The 23655-nt window shown below is 36.8% G+C and overlaps 1 protein-coding gene and 1 non-coding gene across 2 annotated transcripts in view; one reads left to right on the top strand and one right to left on the bottom strand.

Moving 5' to 3' along the window:
• SBF2 (SET binding factor 2) overlaps window positions 1–23655 on the top strand; it is a 3151758-nt gene that overhangs the window by 2639801 nt on the left and 488302 nt on the right. Inside the window, exon 30 of the mRNA XM_044058929.1 lies at window positions 19125–19317. Within this exon, the coding sequence (XP_043914864.1) occupies window positions 19125–19317 (193 nt within the window). The remainder of the gene's footprint in view (window positions 1–19124; window positions 19318–23655) is intronic.
• Window positions 2189–2261, bottom strand: TRNAT-AGU. Its single transcript has one exon. It is a non-coding gene; the product is annotated as a tRNA-Thr (tRNA).

Raw genomic sequence — 23655 nt, 5'->3', positions numbered from 1 at the left:
ATGTGAACCCTTTAGTAATTAGATGGGCTACGAAGGATTTCCTAACTACTTTGGCAATATGATTGTCGAAGGAGAGATTACTGTCTACCTGGGTCCCCAGAACTCTTATTACCTCTTCTGTATTAAGGGGCCTGCCGCCTATGTGGTAATTCATGGGTGTTTTGTTTTTCCTAAATGGGATGACTGCATTTTTTGGTATTTAGCTTGAGACCATGACTTTTGACACCAGGTGTCCATCTCAGTAAGGCCCTTCTGGAGAACGTCCGTGTCAGCCGGAGAGTCAATTATGGCTCCCAGTTTGCAGTCATTGGTGAACTTAGTTAGCTGTAGTCCTCCTGTGTTTGCCTGTACTTCTGAGAAGTATATGCCAAACAGTAGGGGTCCCAGGATCGAGCCTTGTGGGACACCACTTGTGACTGGTTTAGAGTCGGACCTGGAGCCTGTTATTCTTACCATGTGAGTTCTGTCTGTAAGCCAGTTGGTAAACCCATCTTGTGACATAGGGGTTTATGTTCAGGCTGGTGAGTTTTTCTATAATTCCCGAGTGGGTATGGTGTCAAAAGCCTTGGCAAGATCAAGGTAGGCTGTGTGAACCACCTTCCCCCTCATCTATGGCCTTGGTGACTGTCTCGGAGAAGTCAACCAGGTTTAGTAGGCATGATCTGCCCTTAACAAAGCTGAACTGTATTGGGTCAAGTGTTTGGAGGTTCCCAACATCTTTGTTAATGAGTTCCATGATGATGCACTCCATAGCCTTGCAGACCAGGCTAGTCAGGCTTATGGGGCGATAGTTACCGGGGTCAGTTGTGGCCCCTCCTTTGTGGAGCGGAATAACAATTGCTGTGTGCCATTCTGTGGGCACATAGCCTGTGGAGAGGCGGAGACTGAACAGTATGTTTAGGTGGGGGGTTAGTTAATTCTGTAGTTCATGCAAGATGCAGCCTGGGACACCATCTGGTCCCATTGACGCTGTGCTTTTGGCTTTTGAAAGGGCTGTTTTCACCTGTGCGTCTGTGATTTCCATGACACTACACTTTTCTGGTATTGTTGTGGGCCCTTTTGGGGGTGAGAGGGGGGTGACGTTTGCACTGAATCTGTCTGCCAGGATGTTGGAAATATCAGTAGGTTCAGTATGTTTTGTGCTATTTTGCACTAGCTCAGAGCATATATGTGAGTTGCCACTTAGATTCTTGACATAGCTAAAGAAGGCTTTGTGGTTATCTTTCGAATCTTTGGCTATTTTTCTTTCGAAGTTAGCCTTGGATGATTTTTGAGGGACCATAGTTTTTACCGATACTGATCAGGGATATCTTTCCTTCTTGGGATTTGCTTTTTTTCTGAACTAGTTTCCTCCTTCTATTGTATAGCCTGTTTATGGCAGGGGTCCACCAGACTGATTTCCTTCTCTTAGGGGGGGTGAGTCTTGGTTTTGCTAGGGATGGCGCGATCCATGCATCCTTGTAGGTGCTCATAGAGTGCATTTTTAAAGGTTCCTGCATCTTGGACACTGTTATCCTTTAACGTGGGGGCTGTGAAACTTACCACCTCTGTCTTAAGTAAGGTAAAGTTTGCTATAGAAAAGTTTTTAACTGTGGCTTCCTTGGTTGGAGGTGGTGGTGTGGTGTGGACATCCAGAGTGATTAGTTTATGGTCTGATCTAACCAGTGATGGGTTGACCTCCGGTGCGGAACATCTGTCACCCATGTTGGTGATGACCAGGTCCAATATGTTTTCACCTCTGGTAGGGGAGTTTACCAGCTGATCCAGGGCATTTGAGTTGATGAATTCTAGGAAGCGCTGGACCTGGGAGTTTGTACTTGAGTAGTTTTCCCAGGTAACAGTAGGGTAATTGAAATCGCCCAATATATAGCTTGTTTTTTTTTCTATTAATGCATGCCTGTCTATGCCATTGTTTAAAATGTGATTGAATAAAGATGTTAGGAAAGTGAAAAAAAATCAGGAACTTTCTCACTGCTCCACATTCCATTACATTTCAGAGAATTTGCATCATGTTCTGCTTTTCTTCATTATAAGTTCATATGTTCACAGATTAGTACTAGCCTAACTGCTGTTGTGCGCCATTTTATGCCTAACCAATTAACCCATGTAAGAATCAAACCCTACACCTTTTGTTTGTAAGGTTAGCATGTTAACCATTATGCCAACCTCCCAACAATAAAGGAGGTGTAGGCCTTGATGAGATTTGAACTCATGACCCCCGGTTTACTAGGCCAGTGCTCTAACATCTGAGCTACAAGGCCAGCAAGAGAAAAAAAAAAACAGACAACAAATGGTATAAATGCAAAGCATACTTTTGTTTTGATGTTAATTTTTGCATTTTATTTTTTTTAGTAACAAATTTGAAATTACAGACATTAACATTAGTTCACTGATTGTAATACGACTGATGTATAAAGTAATCAGAAGTATAAAGATGTTTCTGTATATGTAATGTTTAACTTACTAAAAATCTTGGTATAAAGAAACATTTACATTCTTCCAGATGCTTATTATAATGAGTTCCTATGTGATACTTCAGCATTTTATCTGTGTTTATATTTGAATAAAAGTAGGGGAGAATAGTTGCATTTCATGGAATCAGAATTGTATAATACAGAGAAATGAGACTACTCATAAGAAATTTACACATAATCAACAACTTGTATCCATATCAGTGAAATAAAAATACTCCCAAAAAGAAAATTATAAATACTTCAAAAGTATTCCATCAAACAACTCTGTTGCTGGTACGTCTTTAAAAACAGTATAAATGTCACAGTGATGTTTTGAGGGTTATTGACATAAAATATGGAGGAATATAAAATCAGCAATGCATAACTGATCTTGCAGTAGCAACATTTGGAGAGATTAATAGTTGCATAAATGGATATGGTTAGCTTGGCTAATATAAACATCACATGACAGTGATATAAATTCAGGTAATGAGTTCATAGACAAAACTTCAGTATCAGTATAAAATGTGAGTCGGACTACATCTGAGCTACAAGGCTAGCAAGAGAAAAAAAAAACAGACAACAAATGGTATAAATGCAAAGCATACTTTTGTTTTGATGTTAATTTTTGCATTTTTACTTTTTTTAGTAACAAATTTGAAATTACAGACATTAACATTAGTTCACTGATTGTAATACGACTGTCATAAAATAGAATGAAACAGTACTATAATATCACGATTATCAAATAAGAACAGTGAATAAACTCGTAAACTACAATATAGAACATTGAAATATAAAGTGAGTACAAGTAAGTACTCAAGCTTTGCACCAAAATTAATTTCTTAACTTAATCTAGTCCATAAACTTTTTTTTTTTTTTTGCATATACCATATATTCATGAAAGGTTAATTTACTATCAAGTTAACCCTACAGATAATTACAATTTTGATTTAATTTAACTTCATCAAAGCACATCAGCATTGTAAGCTAATAGCCTCTGTGAAGTGCTTCCAAAGCCTACTAATAGAACATCTCTCTGTCGAACAGCTTCTGTTGCAGTATTTGCCATCTGTTTCTTGGGTCAGTAACTTTTATCTTTGATGGGGAGGGGGTCAAGACTAACTGATTTAGTTCATGTAGGCAAACCTGGGGGTCTGAAGACCTGAATTAGCCTCTGGTCAGGGCGTGATTACAACAGTTGTACAATGGAGCTGTTTAAAAATTTATGTCTGCAGATGTCCACTATGTTTTTATATATATATATATATATATATATATATATATATATGTGTGTGTGTGTGTGTGTGTGTGTGTGTGTGTGTGTGTGTGTGTGTGTGTGTGTGTGTGTGTGTGTGTGTGTATATATATATATATATATATATATATATATAATATATGTATACATGTATGTATATATTACATGTATGTCTGTGTGTATATGTAATTTTATTTATATATATATATATATATATATATATATATTACATTTGTGTTTGCGCGTGTCCATATGGTTAGATATAGATGGTTCTCCTACTGGTTATCTATAGTGTGTGTGTGTGTGTGTGTGTGTGTGTGTTTGTATGTAATTTCTCTTTCTCTCTCTCTCTCTATATATATATATATATATATATATATATATATATATATATGTGTGTGTGTATGTGTGTATAGTTCCCTTTCAGTTTATCAAAGTTTGTTTGTTTGATAACTGCATGGGGTAATAAAAATTGGCAAATAATGAAATTGTTCAACATTCAGAATTCCAAAGGTGTGTTTTACCCAAAAAGGTTTAGTGGGGTTTGGGTGTCTCTGCATATGTTTGGGGGTTAGGGTGAGGATAAATAATTGGCTAGATGTCATGTTTAGGGAGTGTGTTGGTGCATGTCTGCATTTCTGAGCCTGTCTTTATGTAATGGTAGTATTACATAATGGGGTGTGCTAGGGTAGGTTAGGTTTGGGATAGTGTTAAGACTTAGCGCCGGCACCTGCTACTAAGGTGGTGCTGGGAATCGGACAACTTAGTCATTTGATCAGTGTGTTGGAACTATGCTGGCCCGAAGACACATCAGCTTTGAGCCATGTCTATCTGCATCATTTCATTTATCGCTGCACATGTACACAGTGTTTGTATGTGAATTTCAGACAAAATAAAGAATCTTTATGCAAAACTTTAAAGGCCAAAACTAATTTCTCATTTAATAGGCTATACTTAACACTATTTATTTGCAAAATTTTCAGTTCAGTTGATTAGGCCTTTTTAGACATGCAGTGTATATATTTAGTGTGTCTTGTTTAAACTGATTCCAAATGGCTAATGTCAGTTGTAGAACAGAAAGATTTATATGCAGTTATTAGATGTGTTAATGTGTTCAATAGTTCCATTAGGTGTAAGTCGTCACAGGAAGAAGAGTCAGAAACACCATGACCAGAAGTTCAGTTACCAGTGGAAACAATTCTGCTAACATTAGATTTAAATACTCGTTTATTTATAACCATGACCCCCTGTAACTTTGATTATGATATGGTTTGGAATCCTGAATGCGTAAATTAAGCCTAACATCTAATACAACATAATTTTTTGTGTGGAGATTATGTTGTATATTTTTGCAACATACTCGGCTTGGCTTGGGAGTGCCTTCTGTGTGGAGTCTGCATGTCCTCCCCGTGGTTGTGTAGCATTCAAAAGACATGTGTGCATAAATGGGCATGCCTTCGTTGAAGGTTGGGCGTCAAGCTGGCACCTCGGCGTTTCGTAAAAATCTACTGCCAATCATTAGTGGACCGGAGTACCACTGTGGCTTCCCCTTACCAGGAAAAAGCCAAAAGACAAACAACAACAACTTCAATAACTTCAGTAAACTACAAGAAAATGAGTATGTCTTCATCACAGGCCACATTTTTCCAAGTTTGCAAAATTCTGTAGATATAGCTTAATTTATTAAAACAGGGAGGAAGTCATTTTGGAAGACTTGGTCAAAGGACAGAGCAAAGTTACAATTCAGCAAATTTATGAATAGCTAGATATCATTCTTCTTTGCAAAGTCCACTCTCCTGTCTTTTAATAATGGATTCCTGTGGTGATAATACCATAATGTGGAGTGATAGCAGATGCTTTTGTTATAGATAGGCAGATTTCTACGAATTTAAGTGTAAATAAAAATCTGTAAATTGCCATTAGACAGTATCTGCCAGGTAAGAAATTTATATACAAAGGCTTCATCAAAATGGAATATGTCAGGGCTACCAGCGGTACTTAACCTTTCAAAACCCTTTAATAAAATAGTGGTGAGCTTGTTAGCCTGCAGTTTTTTTAACAAGTTCTTTGAATCGATCTTTTGAATGGAAAGGTCACATCTAGTCTGTTTTTGTTTAAGGAATGTATGAGGAAGAAATAAAACTGTAATTTGGTAGCATTAGTAGATAACCTTAGCAATATTCTGACTCATTAATAACTGTCCAGAAAATCGTCTGCGTCTCTGCTGCAAGATGTTTTGACTTCCGTTTGGAAACTGTGGAAAAGTAAGTTCAGAAACTGTTGGAGACTTACTATCACAACACTTTGAAGAAATAATTCCTGATATCAGTGGTACTAGTTTGTACACAAAATGCAGGAAACAAATGGGCAGTTTTGCATCATTGAAGCTGCATATCAAACAAACTTGTAGTAAGTAAAGAAGCACTTTTCAAGGTTAACAGTTTGAAATATTGGGACCCACTAGAGTGAGCCCCAAAACACAGAGGATGAGTGGCCAAAAGATTGAACTTATGTAGGCCATTTCTCTCAATATTCCCTTTTCTCTGAGAGTATGGCAGTCTCAGCGTGATAAATATAAGTTCAAATTGGGGGGCATAGGTGTGCTTGCAATGCTCGTCTCCCTTGCAAAAAGAAGTTTTAAGGATTAGAGCGATTTTCAAGATTTGCTCTTCTTCGGGTCTTCTGCCTTTTTTGGGGGGCTTTTTGGCACTCGGCATTTTGAGTGCCGACATTTCAGTAGGGAGCCCCTCTCAGGTGCAGTGGTATAATGTACATGTTTTTGTTATACACAAAACTATAGTAGTACCCATTTTCCTTATATTAGTCACAAACTCCATTACAAATTATTTTTCTGCAAACAGGAATATTAGGAGTTCTTCATAGATACAGTGAGCAATGTATCTGAAAAGTGTACTGAAATTGTTGCCTTCGGTTTTCGTAACATATAGCTGGAATTACTTCTCTATAATAATTTTTACTTCCAATTGTCTCTGGGAAAACTTCTAAACATTCAACTAATATGTGGTAATATTATGAGTCTGATCCTTACAGATACGGCCAATAACTACTGATCCAGGAGTCATTAATGACTTTTGCAGTACCTGTGATGACAAAATCATCTAAGCTTTGGTATTTTGCAAAAGGCAGTTGTATAAGTGTTACTGTCATCCTTTCTAGAACAAACTGCAATGGTTTGTTTAGTAGCTGTGATTCAGCAGAAATGTCTGAAATGTAATGTTTCTCTGAGTATGTGGCATTGTGTGTTTCATCTTGCATAGGAATGTCCAAGGATTTCATGGGATGAAGACTGCTCCAGGGCTTATCAGCATTGATCATCCTGCTTACTAGCTTGACACTAAGCAGGAAACGTGATTTAGACACTGATGACAATGATGAATGTATGAACCATGGCTCATCAAAACACAAGAATTCCCTTAACAATTTTCTGAAAGAGTTAAGCAATGAAGGTTAAATCTAAACTTTGAATCCTGTGGAACAAGAATGCATGCAAATATATGTTGATGCAAACAAATATTGATATTTTTTTCAAAGTCCAGATTCTAAACATCATTTGACTGTAATAGTTTGTTTTCTTGCAAGGGTACCTCAAACAGAAACAGTTCTTAGGAAATACAAGTCACAAACAATTTGCCTTTTCAACTGAATTGTCATGTTTAGAGAAGTGAAATATTTCTGGTTCCATGCATCTGAAATTTATGGGTATAGAAATGGTGTGTGTCACAAATTAGCTATTTACTAAACAATCCTGGCGGCATTGACATTATATACACATTAGTCATTTCCTGCACCCAGCTGTTGTTTTCCAAACCTAGTAAAAAGTTTGTCTTTTCGGTTGGTGGAACAATACGGGAAAAAAGCCAACTTAAATAGTATAATGAAATTGCTTAAGTAGCTTTGAATACTGCGTAACAGAAACATTTTGAGAGGCACCCACACAAGACAGAGAGAGGTAAAAATGGAACAAGAAAGAATGACTCCACATACATAAATGATACCAGCAAAAATATTTAAGTATGGAACCACGTACCTTCTCCCTTGCCTTAGAAGAGGTTAGCCCCTGTGAAAAAAAATGATTTTAATAGGCATGTCTGCTTCTTCTGTTCTTTCCTGGAAGTTCTCTGGATTCAGGATATTGCAAAGTGACATATGTAATATTGAAAGACCATTTCAGAATTTATTGTAGTATGAACTTAGGAATATATGCCCATTTACGCATGCATGAATTTTGTATTCCTTTTAAAATTAAAGTGATTATATGACATATCAGATTACCTTCCATTTCTAATGTCGGAAGCACTTGTTTTGGAATAGATTCTCAATACCGTTATGCTAACTGGTAGTGAAGGAAGGCTTGATTTGGTGCCCAGGGCTGGACTACATTCACAACTGATGCTGTATGCAGAAACGCAGAGGACTAAAGCTGTGAGCTGTTAATGACCTTCATGCTACAGTCCTGTGTTTAATTCTTTATGTTTCCATGTTCTTCTTGTATGAATGAGCATGTCACTTGGGTAGACAGTGCTCCCAAGCTAGTCATGAAAACATCCACTTGTACATAGTGGGTTTGCCCCATTAACAGATAAAATGTCAGACATGCAGTGCTATTTTTGTAAGAAGCAAAATGTGTACCATCATTTCATTTTGTTAACAGTGTATTAAGCTGAGTGTGATAGTGTCTGTATGCATGTAGAGCATAGAGAGTTGACATCATCAGTATCTGCTGTGATGATTTTTCACTTTTCATTCATCTGCCCTTTTAATTAGCTTATTTGATTTGTTTTTATTCTATCCTGTGGAGAGATTTGGTAGTGTCTTTGATGTTATTGAGGTGTTTTATGTGCCGAAACAGTGCCAGTAGTCTGTCTTTATGCACTGTATGTTTGACAGAACCTTCATATTGTTTTAAGACTTATAATTCTGTTGTAGGACTGCTGCAGTAACACATTTCATTCACTTACTGCCATCTCTTTAGGAGTATCTAGGCAAATGCACAAGTTATGTAATTGCAAACAAACACATCTTGATGAACTTGGGGAATGGTCTCGTAATAAACTTCTCAGCATTACTTTTTGTGTATGTGGGAACTCTACATTGGTTTATTTTATGACACTGATGATTAATTGAAAACTGTTTCAGGTCATAGGGTTCTAGTCTTACTAAGGCATAAGCATCTGCTTTGAGAGACACCAGCTTCTGCTGATAGGTTACTCTGCATATATACCGGAGGGAAGCTAGGAGGGTCGCTACCTGTCTATATGATTTCAAACCAGAGTAGTCCTTATTTGGACACCTCTGCCCTGCATAACTCATGAAAAAAATACTTATGATCTGACATTTTAACTCAAAAATGTGGACAGTATTTTAATTTAACTGCCCACTCTGTCTCTGTAGTGTAACTTAAAGAGGTATGCATACATTACTTGCGGCATCTCACTGGCTATACTACTATAGCCCTTAAAAAAAAAGTACCAAGTTGTTTTGGTGACGGTCAAGAAGCAGAAAATGACTAGATTTGAAAAACTAACTTTAACTACTTGCTCTTTTATTAGCAGATAGAAATATCAGGTAGACTTCCTAGGCCTGTTCATGTGAAATATGTCTAGTTAAATTGTTTGCTGTGTGTGTACATGTGCGTGTGTGCGTGTTTTTGTGCGTGTGTGTGCGTGGGCGTATGTGTCTGTGTGTGACAAAGAGAAAGAGAGAAATGGCCTTTTTATTTTGTGTTTAAAATGAGGGTTAAAGCCCCCTCTGACCCCCTTTTCTGTTTTTAAGAACATACTTGGTGGGGGTAATTAAGGGGGCACCTTACCCCTACTGACAGATTTACACTTACTGTAGTATGACCAGAAGTTGAACATTTTTTTTTAATTCCAGAAATAGCATTACCAGCAGTATTGGCACAAACGCTGCTAGTTCTAAATAAGAACCTATACAACAATACTACTGTAGTTTATAAACATTATTTATTGGGGTAGATATTCTAAAACATTACCAAAATATGTTTTAACTTCCCATAAATACCACATTAAAATTGTAGTATATGTCTCAGACACTTTAAGTTAATATAAAATAAACCAAACAACTACAGCTGTAAAAAAACAAACCCGTTAGTTACTAATAAAGTAAAAAGAGAGATTTTTTTTTTTTAGCTGTAGGTTTAATTTATCCTGCAAGATCTCATATTTATATAAAGATATCCCACTGTGAATATCTGGAAAGGGATCAGCCCTGCAAAAATAAGCTTTATAATAATGTGTTTAAATGTTTTATTTGCAGCTTTACTTGGTGTAGCTCAAACAGTTCGTGCGTTTGTACTAGGCTAGCTACCCTTGAAGCTATAGCCTAGCCAATTTCCCTTCCTAATAGAGAATCAAACAATATAGCTTTTGCAAGGTGCGCACATTAACCATTATGCCAACTTCCCCCCACTACTGAACAGGAGATGATAATAATAAGGGAAATCCCCCCCCCCCCAACCCTGGGAGCATCAGTCTGTGCAGGTGGCGGGGCACACAAGAAGTTTAGTAGTTAATTGTGCTGGTTACATAGCAAATAGTCAAATAGAGAAAAACATGGTAGTAGTCAAAAGAGGTAAAACAGCTGTAAGTAAGTGGTCATTAAGTTTTGTTGCCTTTGATCTGGTGGTAATGGCTCCCAAGCTGCATTGTTTCTGGTCCTGAGTTATTGATGACCGTGTGCCATGTCTCCTGGGCCATGTAGTCTTTTTCTCATACAATCTCCTTCAGGGATACATATTAGATGAACTGTATCCAGAAATATTTCAGTGTTATTTTTTTGTAATTTGATATAGCATCTTGTTTCTTAACTACGCTGGGGCTTTATTCATGTAATGCTCAGCTAGCTGGTCAGGCATACATTCTTGCATGTGCCTTCTTAAGTAACTTGACCTACCTGTTGGTTACTTACAAAGCATGTGGCTAGCAAGAGAGCCACTATGTTGTCCTCTCCTAGCCACTGATTAGACCTTGGTGACTAGTGACAAAAGTTTATATCATCAAGTCTCTCTAGGAGGAGGAGGAGTGTATCCAGGCAACTGCACAAGTCACTCTTCTTGACATTTTTTTCTTGAAGGACAAGTAAACTGAGGCTGATATAAAATTATACGAATGCAAAAGAGTGAACAGGACACATAGCCAAACCAGTTATTAAAGAATTACAAGTAAATATTAGCCAAGATACAGTTTTCACTGTGTGATTCCTTAAAACCTCTTGTAAAACAGGATAATGAGATATATGCAAATGCCCATGACTTTTTTCAAGTCTGTTAATGGACAAATTCAGGCCAATAAAGCCAAACCCCACTAGTACAACCCAGTGTTTCTAAAGGTTAGCCAAACAGCCCACTTATGCTGTGCTGACGAAGTTATAAAAAGACTAAAACATGCACATCCAGAGCTAGTGGGGTTTGGTTGTATAGGCCTGAATTTGTCCATTAACAGACTTAAAATGAAAAAAGTCATGGCCATTCGGAACAGCCATACAGCTGAAACACCTGATGCCCTTGAGGGTCATTTGCATATATCCTGTTATCCTCTCTTACAAGAGGTTCTAAGGAATCACACAGTAAAAACTCTAATTATACTAATATAGGAAATGTAAAAAGGACAATGATAGTAAAAAAAAGCAAATTGTTGTGATACAGCTTGCACAAGTAAAAAAGACCAAAGTGACAGAAAGTGGTGAGAATACATGTGTGGAGATCGTGTGTTATTTTTGAAATGCAAGAAGGTAATTAAGCTTGCACCTGGGATTTATATAGAAGCATTCCTTTACCCCCAGCAGAAAGTAGCTGTTGTAGACAGTATTTATAGGGGATGCTAATGTACCAGGTATTAATTAAGGCAGATTTGCATCAGTAAAAATTAAGACCAGTGTTTTCTCCATGCTAAAAATGATATGATGATATCAGATAATCTGGGAATTCACACTTGAGAGAAAACTACTGACCATGCTTGTAATATAAGAGAAGCGAGTGAAGAGTATGGACTTCATAATCTTTTACCTGGATATGTATGACCCCCTCATGATGTCCTTCACAGTAAATGCAGTAGTGTCAAGTCACAGAAAATTGGGTCTATATTACCATTTCAACAGGGCTGTTCATCGAACGCCCTTATGTCGATACATGTACACCAAAATACCTAAATGTCGAACGGCCACAAAAGTGATTTTTTTTCCCAGTGAAGAAAATCTATGGGCCAACATAAAACAAGCCAAACCAACAGACACAGTGAAGTGGTGGGGGGGGGCTTTGCTCCCCCTCCCAATGTGGGGGGGGCTGTGTCACCCACGCACCCCCTACTTAAATCTACCAACTCTGACATCACACTACAGTGGAGTAAACGGCAAATTTCCGACAATGACCCAGCAAAAAAAATCACTTTTGTGGCCATTCAACATTTAGGTATTTCAGTGTACATGTGTCAACATATGGGTGTTTGAATGAACAGCCCTGTCGACATGGTAATATAGACCCAAAAAATTTAGGCCATTACACTTTTGGCATTGGCAAATTGAGAAAGTGACCCTTTAAGTAAAATCATTTGCTCAAGCTGTAAAGAATGCGGAAAATACATAAATCTTTGTTAGAATGGCAGCAAGCATTCATCTGAAGCAAACTGGATATTTTACAAATGCAAGGTAGAATCAGCAAACTTCAGTTCTTAGGAGTTAACGGTTGGTGAATTGAGAGGAAAAATGTGCTCTAACATGATATATAAAGTCACAGTAGAACTGAGTCAGAAATCCATGCCAGCTAAAGAAATTAATTGTAGTAGAGTCAATACTCAAAAGAGGGCGGCCACGGTGGTGCAGTGGTTAGCATTGCTGCCTCACAGCAAGAGGTTCTCCGGTTCGATCCTCGGCTGGGGTGCCTTCTGTGCGGAGTCTGCATGTCCTCCCTGTGGTCGCGTGGGTTTCCTCCGGGTGCTCCGGTTTCCTCCCACATCCCAAAGACATGCTGCAGGTGGATTGGACACTCTAAATTGGCCCTAGGTGTGAGTGCGTGCATGTGAGTGTGCCTTCTGTGGAAGGTTGGGCGCCAGGCTGGCAACTCGACACCGTAAAACTCCACTGCCATTCAATGTGCGGACAAGGTGATCCACTGTGGCGACCCCTAACTGGGAAAAAGCCGAAAGAAGAAGAAGAAGAGTCAATACTCAAAAGAAAATATATAGTTATAAATATAGTAGGAAACAATACAATAACAAAGGTGAAAGGCACAGTAAGTTTTCTTAAAACAGGTGAGTGCATGCATGTGTGCGCCTTCTGTGGAAGGTTGGGCGCTGGTGCTGACAACTCGACACCGTAAAACTCTACTGCCAATCATGAGCGGACAGGTGATCCACTGTGGCGACCCCTAACCGGGAAAAGCCGAAAGAAGAAGAAGGAGGTAGACCCTGACAGTTAACATACAGAAACTAATAAATCAAACAGCCCACTTACTTGTATAGTCAACCATGGGGTGTCCTTCTAAAACACAGAGAATTTATATAAAAATTATAACTCATGACCCTGTACCCTGCAGTGAAGATATGCCCCCATTCCCTTTAAATCAGTGTACAGCATCTGAAGAAACTGCATCTGTCTACTCTTCAGGAGTATGCTATATATATATATATATATATATATATGTATATATATATATATATATATATATATATGACTCAGAAACAGCACCCACTGTGTTTGTAACAATTTAAGTGATTTAACCAGTTTCTTTGTGACAGAGTTACAGATAAGAGGATTAGTCTAAACTAACTTATGGAGTTATTGACTCAAGGAATGACACTGCTGCAATGTCGTCTAGAGCTGTGACAAGTTGAAAAAATATGAAAATATATATTTTTATTACTTAGTAAGACAATAAATGGTGATGTCATCTTAAAACAATGTTGGCTATCCTTGGCAATACCCCCTTTTTCCAGATATCTCCTGATTTACCTTCATGTGGTTTGGTCAACGTATTACTGCACCAAATAACTAATTTTTCCAACTCAAAGGCTTGGATGAAACTTAACAAGAAAAGGTCTGATGAGTTTTCAATTGTCTTGTAAGTAATATGCTATTAGCAGTCACAAAGTTGGCAGATTTATTGGCATATGCTGTGATGAATGGCCTGGTTTTCTCTGTTCTACGATGGTTGTTAAATAGCTTGAAAAAAGCTACCTTAAAATGAATCCAACCAATTTAGTTTCATATCAGTGAAAAAAAATCACTAAAAAAGCTTTTCTTTCACATGGGAGATTTCACTCCCTCCACCCTTCATTATGATCTTATGATAAGTGCATTGTGTGTGTTTTAAGAAGAACTGGATTAGTCCAGTTTAAAGTGTGAACATTAATGATTCTGACCCTCACAAAATGTTCAGACTTGTTGCCATGGCAATACTGAAAAATCATGTAGTAAACAGTACAGAAATCATAAGTAAAATGCAGAGGCTGGTTAAGATATGTTCATTTTGATAGGTCATTTGCACCCAGCACTTAATGACAGGCTCATAAAATATTAGGAAAAAAAAGAAAACAGCCACGTGAAAGTTTGATAAATGTTTGTTTAAAGTGTCACAGACATCATGCAAAGCTACTTGACACATCCCAAAACAGCCGCCTTCATATGCGAAGATGTAATTCTGGCCATAGATCCACCCCTTTTATCGGATATGGCAGAAAACAGAGTAAAAGAATGCTGATATGAAATGTGAAACATGCATAAAACTAGTAACTTTTGCAAATTGTTCATGAAAACACAGTACTGAAATCATGTTTTGTAGGTAATACATATTTTACCCATGCTATATAATTGTTTGATACATACATTTTGCTAGTTAGCAATGTTAGTAGATGTTGTTCATATTTTTATTTTTGAAGATGCTCTGACCTGTTTTTCTGTACAGCTTCCAAAGCTGGTGGAAAATGTGATGTTTTACCCCCCCCCAGGAATGATATATTCTTTAATAGGAGACTAAATCTTTCTGTTGCATAGTATTAATTGTATAATCTTTATATACATGCATCTGCTGAGAGTATATTAGTATTATCATCAGTTTATTACAAAATGCCATACAAAAATGAGATGTAATATTAATGAAACATTAAAAAAAACATCTCTATGTTTCTTAAACATGCCAGATGACAAGCAAAAGCAGAAGTATCTCCTCTGTCATACAGTGTTATTTTAGGTATGCTTGTGGTTGCTTTCCTAAGGTAATTGTGTTAGGTTAACAAAGTTAGTAGTTCTTAAGTTAAGTTAATAAAGCAAATGCTTCTAAACCGAGAGTTTGACAACTGCTGATGTATTGCATTGAATGCTAAAACAAGTAAACCTAATCCATGCACAGTCCAACAAAATCAAAATGTGCCACTAAAGACTTCCTTTTTTCTTTCTCTGTAAAAAAAATATTTAATGAAACTAATATATCAGTATGAAAAAAAATTGTTGTATGGCTTACTGTAAAATCTAAACAGCAGTGCTTGAATGCTACTGAAATATTGTTACAAACTGCAGAACAGTCAGAAAAACTTTTAGTACACAAAAAATATATTTACAAAATATTTGCAAATTGTATTATTTAAACTGTTATATAAGGTCATTAACTAGCTGGGGGCCCAATTCCAAAATACTTTCTGTCAGTATAAATGAGCACTTCCACTGAGAGCAGGCTGAGAGCATATTTTTTTTTAATCTGGCCCCGATGTAAGCCTGTTTATAGATAGGCATTACACCAAATTAAGTCATTTACATCGACAATAATAATGAGTGTAAGTCTTTTGGAATTAGGGCAGACTTAAAATGAGATCAACTCTCTTAGAATCTAATTTCTGGCTGCAAATTGCTCCAGAAGTCAGAAAAACACCTAAAAGAGTGAACAACACATTGTAGAAGTAAATTATGATTATATTTTGATAAAATATGATTGTTTTGACAAAGAATTAAAAAGCTTTGCCAACAGGAGTCAGTTGCACTACCTAAAGTTAGGATTAGCATTGTTGCCAAGAGATTATGAATGGTCATATTTTACAGCTAAAAATCTAAAGCTATGATATAACATAAGCAAAAGAAAAATACTTCAAAGCACCACCACAACGATAATAAAATCTTTAGGCTTGTCACATCCGAAGCAGACAATCCAATAGAGCTAACTATTTATTGAGCAAACATGTATACAAAACAGTAGAAATAAATAAAACAATAGATGAGCACTTTCGGCTATTCAGCCTTCATCAGATCATATTTCTAATTGCTACTTCTCATTTAAAAAGAAAACTAAGCCAATCATTTTTTCATTTCCCACAGAACCAGGCATATACTCATAGCGTGACAACAGAGATAAAATTTAAAATCATAGACTATAAAACAAAATGTACAGTTAAACCTAAAAGGACAGATACAAATGCCGATTACCTAAGTCGTCTGCATACTGCCATAGTCACATGGCCAGTGAATGATCATCTTGGCCAAAACTTCCTATTGATGGTTACAACCCCAGCCCCTTAGTAATCAATCCATGTTGCCACACACAAGCGACACAAACACTGTAAAGAGTCAAAATGCAAGAATTATTCGGATGCATCACCTTCTCATGATAGCTAACTCGGATTTATGTTGCTTACAGTATGTGGAACATATTGTTTTTAAAAAATTAAAAAAAAATTTTTTATTGATTAAACCCTTTAAGTAGTGGTTTGTCAGTATTGTACTTCAGTGAAACAATAGTACATTGGTTAGTTGCGTTGTTTGACAACCAATGATATATTTATTTTTCTGCCATTTGATTGGATCTGGGTGCTAAGAATGGAGTATTTTCTGATACTCTGGTTGATTAGTCTCTTTTTCTACCTATGGATACAATGTTTTAATGATAATCATTGGTTGGTAATCAACCAGGGTGTAGGAAATGAAAAAAATGATTGGCTTAGTTTTCTTTTTAAATGGGAAGTAGCAATTAGAAATATGATCTGATGAAGGCTGAATAGGCAAAAGCGTTCATCTATTGTTTTATTTATTTTTACTGTTTTGTAAACACACTTGTATACATATATATATATATATATATATATATATATATATATATATATATATATATGGGTCTACTTTCATAGACCGAAGCGCCACGTCACCGACACCCGGAAGACCGAAACGGAATGACCGAACAGGTAGGTTACCGAAAACGCGATATCCCGACAGCTGAGAGACCGACAACGGCAGCGTGTGAGCGCGATACGGTAAGTGTGCGAAAGTGAAAGATTTAGGATTGGGGAGCGGACAGATAAGTGTACGATAGTGAGGGATTTTAGGGTAGGGTGTGGGAAAGGTGAGTGTGCGGTGGTGTCGGACTAAGGGTTCCGGTGAGGTAAGTGTGTGGAAGTGACGTAGAGCAGTGTAGGGTAGTGTTAAGTGTGTCAGGGTTAGAATGCGGGTGGAGTGAGTGTGCGATAGTGACGGGCTGAATGTTTTAGGGTGGGTTAAGTGAGTTAGGGTTAGGGTGCAGGTAGGGTAAGTGTGCGGTAGTGACGTTGTTGAGGTTTATGGGTGGGTTAAGTGAGTTAGGGTTAGGGTGCAGGTAGGGTGAGTGTGAGGTAAGATGAAGTAATATGTTTGGTCCTCAAATGTTTAGGGTTAGAAATTTTGCTAAAGGTAGAGAAATTCAAATGAGTGAAGCAATACAGTGGGCTGTTTCAGAGGTGATCAAGGTAATTGTGCAGTACTGTAAAGTGATTTCCGTATCACCTTGGCTTTACAGTCCATAAGAAGAGGACACAGTGGACAGTTCAGGGACACTGTCTTGAAGCAACAAGTTGTAGCTAAACCTGGGGAAGATTAGTGTGGCCCTCTTTATAAAAAGTAAAGCTGATGGCCTTACCCAGTGAGTTATTATGAGATGCCCCTAACTGTCTAAGAGTGCGATGAAGTGGTATATCATTTTACAAATGTTGCAAAGTCTTCAAGTATTGGTTGGAAGGTTATATGTAAAAAGTGGGAAAGGATTATGCCTCTCAACTGTTGAGAATTTCACACAATGCCCAGATGTTTGCTTCATATGTTTGGTCTGTTCCTCTTAAAATGTAGGGATTTTTGAAAAGTCTTTGAGGACTGAGTTCACTAAATAATGACAGACACTTAAGTTTCAGGTCCTGCATTTTTCACAAAATGTATGATAATGCAAAACATGTTATTAAACAGCTTTCTAAGTTAATAAGAACAATATTTAAAATCCATCCCTGGTTTTGGACCTTTGTCTCACCATTATTGTTGTCCATTATTGTTGTCCAGAACTCATATGCTAAGAGCTGAGAGGTATGAAGAGGATGGTCAAACATTGAGAAGAAAATACTTTTACCAGTTGTGGCCATAATGTTGTGCGTAAAAGTCTACTAACTCTGTAGTTTATTTCTGTTGGTCTCACAGCTGAGCAAATGTGTTTGGTGAGGTAGGAAAGGGATTAAAAAGGATCTAACCAAAACCTAGGATATTCTAACTGATGACCATAAGTGACAGTGGTCTTGAAGAGGAGAAAAAGTAAAAGGATGACATTTAAATATTGTCATTTTCCCGAGAATATGTTTGTGGTTTTAAAAATATTATTCTTTGTGTATGTACTGTTTAATTCTGTGCATCTTCATCATCTTGTCTTGTATTTCTGAGGACTGTGAACTTCTACCCATTCGTACAGCAAAGGATTCTTAAGAACCTGTCATTAAAAAGAGCCCACTTTAGAAAGACTGCTAGTGCTTGAGAGTGGATACATTTAATATCTCTGTACCAATTGTGTACCGGTGTTTAAGTCATGTGATTCAGAAATGTATCCCAGCATAACCCTCACCCTTAAATAAATTCTTGATATGTTAAATAAATGTCAGATGGTGGTATTTCACCTTTTACCAATCGCTATCTTTGCCATTCACACCAAAATGGGTAAATCCTGAAGTCCCCACAATCAGTGGGTACATATACTTCAATTTAATACATACAGCTAGTAATAGCCTACTTTTTATGCTGATTGTATGGTAACTTGATGAACAGACTAATCAGATAGAAGTGTGAAAACTTGTACAACAAAACTGTCATCCTTGCTGCCTAAAGAACTTTTTTTTATTGTTGTGTTATGGAATACAGAGCTACTGAACTTATCTTAATGATGGCTGTCAATTTTGTCTGCCTTCCTGCTGTACCCTACGTATATAAGGATGTATCATTTTGTATATGATTTGCATATGTATTCCTAAGGTACAATACTTTTATTGCTGAGCAGAACCATTAGATCGAATTTATTGCTTTTTGGTGTAGGTTTAATGAGATGCTATTGACTTATAATTTTCAATATATGTTACCATTTCATGTGATACTGTGAGTTGTTATATTTTATGTTTCAGATGACAGTGAGCTTCCACCAAGTAGTACATTAAAGGCTTCCGAAAAGTCTACAATGGAACAGTTACTAGAAAGAGCATGCTTTAGAGATTACCAACGTTTGGGAGTTGGTACCATTAGTAGCAGTTCCTCTCGTTCAAAAACTGAGCACTTTAAAATAACGGCTGTAAACAGAATGTACTCTATTTGTAGAAGGTTGGTATTTGCATATATTTTTTGGTTGTTGAGTATAGGGATAATGTATGGTTGTAAATATTGCAATTGTGGTAATGTCACAAGAATTCTGGCTCAGAATGTAATTTTTTAAAATAATGGTTGACATTTCAAGGTGTGCAAAGAATAGTTCCATGGTCAAAAGGGGAAACGTTTTATAACTTTATTTATAACATCGATTTTCACTAAGAAAGTAAAATAAATCTATTTGCTCTGCTTCCCAAGTTCCATAGTTGTTATATTCAATGTTGTTTCTTTATGATATTCATTCTCACTGCTGTTCATTTTGTAATAATAAGGCATCGAAATGTGTATTTATGATGATTTTTATTTAAACGCAGTTCATGTTTTGTAATCTTTTTCTTTCTGAACAACATATATGTTTGAAGAAAACACTTGGCTTTCTGAACATATTCAGAATAATACGCATCAGTGTAGCCTCATCATCAAAGGGTTTGTGGGGTGCAGACTGAAATGTCTTTCTCAGGAAGTAATTAATTAATTCGCCCAGTACTAAAACATGTACTTTACGTTACATTAATCAGATAAACTAAAACAACGCAAACCCCAGGGCAAGCTTACAGTTATCAGACCATTTTTCCTTCAATGTATTTTAAGACCCCTAAACCAGTCTTCAAGTTTGAAGAAAATTAATTCTTAACACCTTTACTACTTTAATGATTGGTTCAACCCTGTAACTTGATGTTTTGCTTCAGTGACTTTTCAGCGAATTGCACTGGTACGCATATTGTAAAAATGTCTTTAGGTTCTTATGATAACTTAAAAAAAAACAGACTTTTCATAAAAACATGTTATTTGCTTGTTACATTTAAAGAGAATTAAATTTTCACTTTTACAGAAACATGTACCCTTTATACCTGAAATCATAACCAGTGTATAGGTTTGCAGCCTTTGTAACTGTCAACTTAACACAACTGTATTTTTGTTTTGTACTAAATGCTTTGGAAGTATTGCAATTTGTCAATTTCTAATGGTCATTCTGACCATAACTTGACACCAACTACAACTGGCTAAAAGTATACTTTTCTGTGATTTTCTCATAAATGTTGTAGGACAAGGGTCTGGGAAATGCAATCATATATTGTACATTCTTTGAGATAACAGCCGATAAGGCGAGGAACTAACATCATCATGAATATTTGGAGATTTACAACTTGGTGTCAGGTGGGTATTCATGACAATGAATACCTTGCCCCCAGCACCAGATAAGTTTGGTTGCATTAGGGTTTCTACAACAAGACATGCTAGCCATAATCTGTACAGTAGCCTATATAACCATTAGGCAGGTGTAGGGTACCCACAGAATCATGTAGTAACAGGTGGATACCTAGATCATCTCTGAAATTGATTAGGCCTTCTCACATGATGGTGGTATGGTAATAGTTACAGTGTGCACACTTGTATAATAAAGTACGCATGATCAGTGCACTTTGTGAATAGAACATCAGGTATAACGCCAACAGATATATAGAGGAGTAGTAGTGAACACAATAATGGAGCAGCATGCCACCTGGTTTCCTGGGTCCATGTCTGCCTGTTCTTTTATTATTTCCTGTGATATAGTTTTCAAAGCAGTCAGTTGGCATGTCAGAGAGCAGTGTATTCTGACCCACACTTTATATGACACTCTCTAGCTCTGATGTTCCCATATGCATACTTTTGCACTTTTCAGTAGTTCATAACTGCAGGCCAGATGTTAGTGAGCTGTACATTTTTTCGTTTATTAACCAAGTTGTCTAGTGAAGGCTCAGGAGAACTATCTGCAGGCTCAGAGCTATGCAATCTCAAGTGAAGCCAGAGGGAGTCAATCCAGGACTATATGATAACTCTTGCTGACAACTTGCCACCTTAATCCTGTCATCTACCAGATGATATAAGAAATGATATATGCTGTGGTAATATTTTGCATTCCCTACCATGATGAAAAGTAAAATACCTATTAGAGGGAGAAATTGAATATTCCGACTTTGCACACTGTCAAACTGGCATGCGTGTGTTAACCTACTTTTTATATCCCTATAGAAGGAAAAACTGCAGGCACCCTGTGACAGTTTTCAGTGAAGCTTTCAATTAATGGTATTAGAATACTTAGATAACTTGTTGCATCTGAGATTCTAAGAATATTTATACATCCTTAAAGGCTTGCCTACAACACAACATTGAAGCTGGCTGGGCCATTTTCCCCTTGTCAGTCCATAGATTATTTGGTGTTGCATCTGAGATTCTAAGAATATTTATACATCCTTAAAGGCTTGCCTACAACACAACATTGAAGCTGGCTGGGCCATTTTCCCCTTGTCAGTCCATAGATTATTTGGTGTTGTGATCTTTCACTTGACAGTAAAGATCGCATTTGTTGACAGGTGCAGATGATTTTTATTTGTTGTGTAACTCCAACTTAGTACAGATATCTTATATACATGGAAAATTGTATTTCCTTCCCTTAACTCAAATTATGTAAACCTTAAAGAACCTGACAGTAATGTAACTGTGCATACTGACACAGCTGTATGCATTTGCAGACTGCACCTGCCACCTTTTCGGGAGGCAGTACTACATTCAAACCTTGAACTTTCTTAGCGAAAGACCTATGAAAATAGCAGGAAAAACCCTAAATTAATTTTCAGGTAGAAACTGAAACTAAGACTGCAGCCCAAGGTTACATTTACATTTTAAAAGGATATAAAAGTACAAGGTGAGTGCATTTTTTTGTTTTGATTGTCTTTGACAAGTGACAGATCTCATACTGTGCTGTAATATATTGGTTCAAATTGACATAAGCTGGCAAGGTTAATGTTCACCAAACCAGATACGTAGACCATCAACTTCAAATGCTGTTATTTATGTCCCACAAACTTATAAACTAATTGCTGATAATTTTTAAACCCTGTCTAGAATGCAGTATTACACAAAAATATGTGTATATGTTTTAACTTTAAAAAGGAGTTGCATTGTGTCAGAACTTGATTGTTATTAAACATATTAGATGCTAAGTGTATATAAATAAATATATATATATATGCTAAGTGTATATAAATATATATATATATATATATATATATATATATATATATATATATATATATATATATATATGCTAAGTGTATATAAATATATATATATATATATATATATATATATATGTGTGTGTGTGTGTGTGTGTGTGTGTGTGTTTTGGAAATTCTTAGTTAAAACATGGACATCATCTAAAGCCACAAATTTATGTTTACACAGCAAAATCCAGACTCATTACTTTAACATTTGTTACGATTTGGCCTCAGACTTTCAACATATTTATCTTATGACACATAGGCTGGAAAGTATTCAGATGCTTTACCAGAGATGTTTGTGAATGGAGACAACAAAAACAGCCTTTAATTTAGTTACAGAATGCCAATTCTGTACTGACAGATTGCTTATAAACTGTTGATTGTATATATATATATATATATATATATATATATATATATATATATATATAAAAAGAAAGAAAAATGCAAGTTGTACCATGACTTGAAACCCAGAAAGGCCATTTGAATGTAACATTGCTGATAACTTCAGTCCCAAGTTTAGCTGTTAAGGATAAAGATTTATATCTGCAGCTTTGATTGGTAAATGTTGGGGAACATGATGTAGGGTGTTATGTCTGCAAATGTCAAGTTATTGTTAGGTTCATAGGAGGTTACTAAGCTAATGACCCTACGGCCTTTACAATCCTAGCCATGTAAAAACAAAATGTGTACCCTAATTGACTACAATTAGACGGTTGTTGTTAGCAGAGCGATTCTATGACCAGCAGTGATTACTCCTGTCCATAAGGGACATAGGTGCCATGGTGCCACCCCCTAGGTGAATTTACGGTCACTCATCCAATTTGCAGTCACTCATCCAATTGTCAAGGTTGTGATTAAATAGGGTTATTAAGCAGTTTTGTTTCACATGAAATGGGAGCTTATTCCAGAGGAGTGGGAATCTCTGGGAGATATATCTGTTTCTCCAGCATGTTTTGTTAATGTCACAGGCTAGGCTGAGATCCCTGGAGCAAGTCATTGTTGTCCCATTTGATTTGTGGATATGTAGCATTTCCATTAGGGCAGAGTCAGAGACTGCTCTGTAGGCCAGGCACAGGTCACCTTTCAACAGCCTTTATGATATAGAGTACAGTGACAGGGCTTTCAGTCTTTTTATGTAAGTCATGTATTAGAGGCCCTGGATTCTCTTGGTTAGAAACCTGTGTGGTCTATCCATTTGTTGCGGTTGTCTGGTGAGATACAGACAGAAGGGAGGATTGTACTCAAT

This window comes from Protopterus annectens, chromosome 17.part0, assembly GCF_019279795.1.
Source record: "Protopterus annectens isolate FY-2018-M chromosome 17.part0, PAN1.0, whole genome shotgun sequence".
Taxonomy (NCBI): Eukaryota; Metazoa; Chordata; order Ceratodontiformes; family Protopteridae; genus Protopterus; species Protopterus annectens.
The sequence above is the reverse complement of the archived record's forward strand: the minus strand, read 5'-3'. Positions and strand labels throughout refer to the sequence as shown.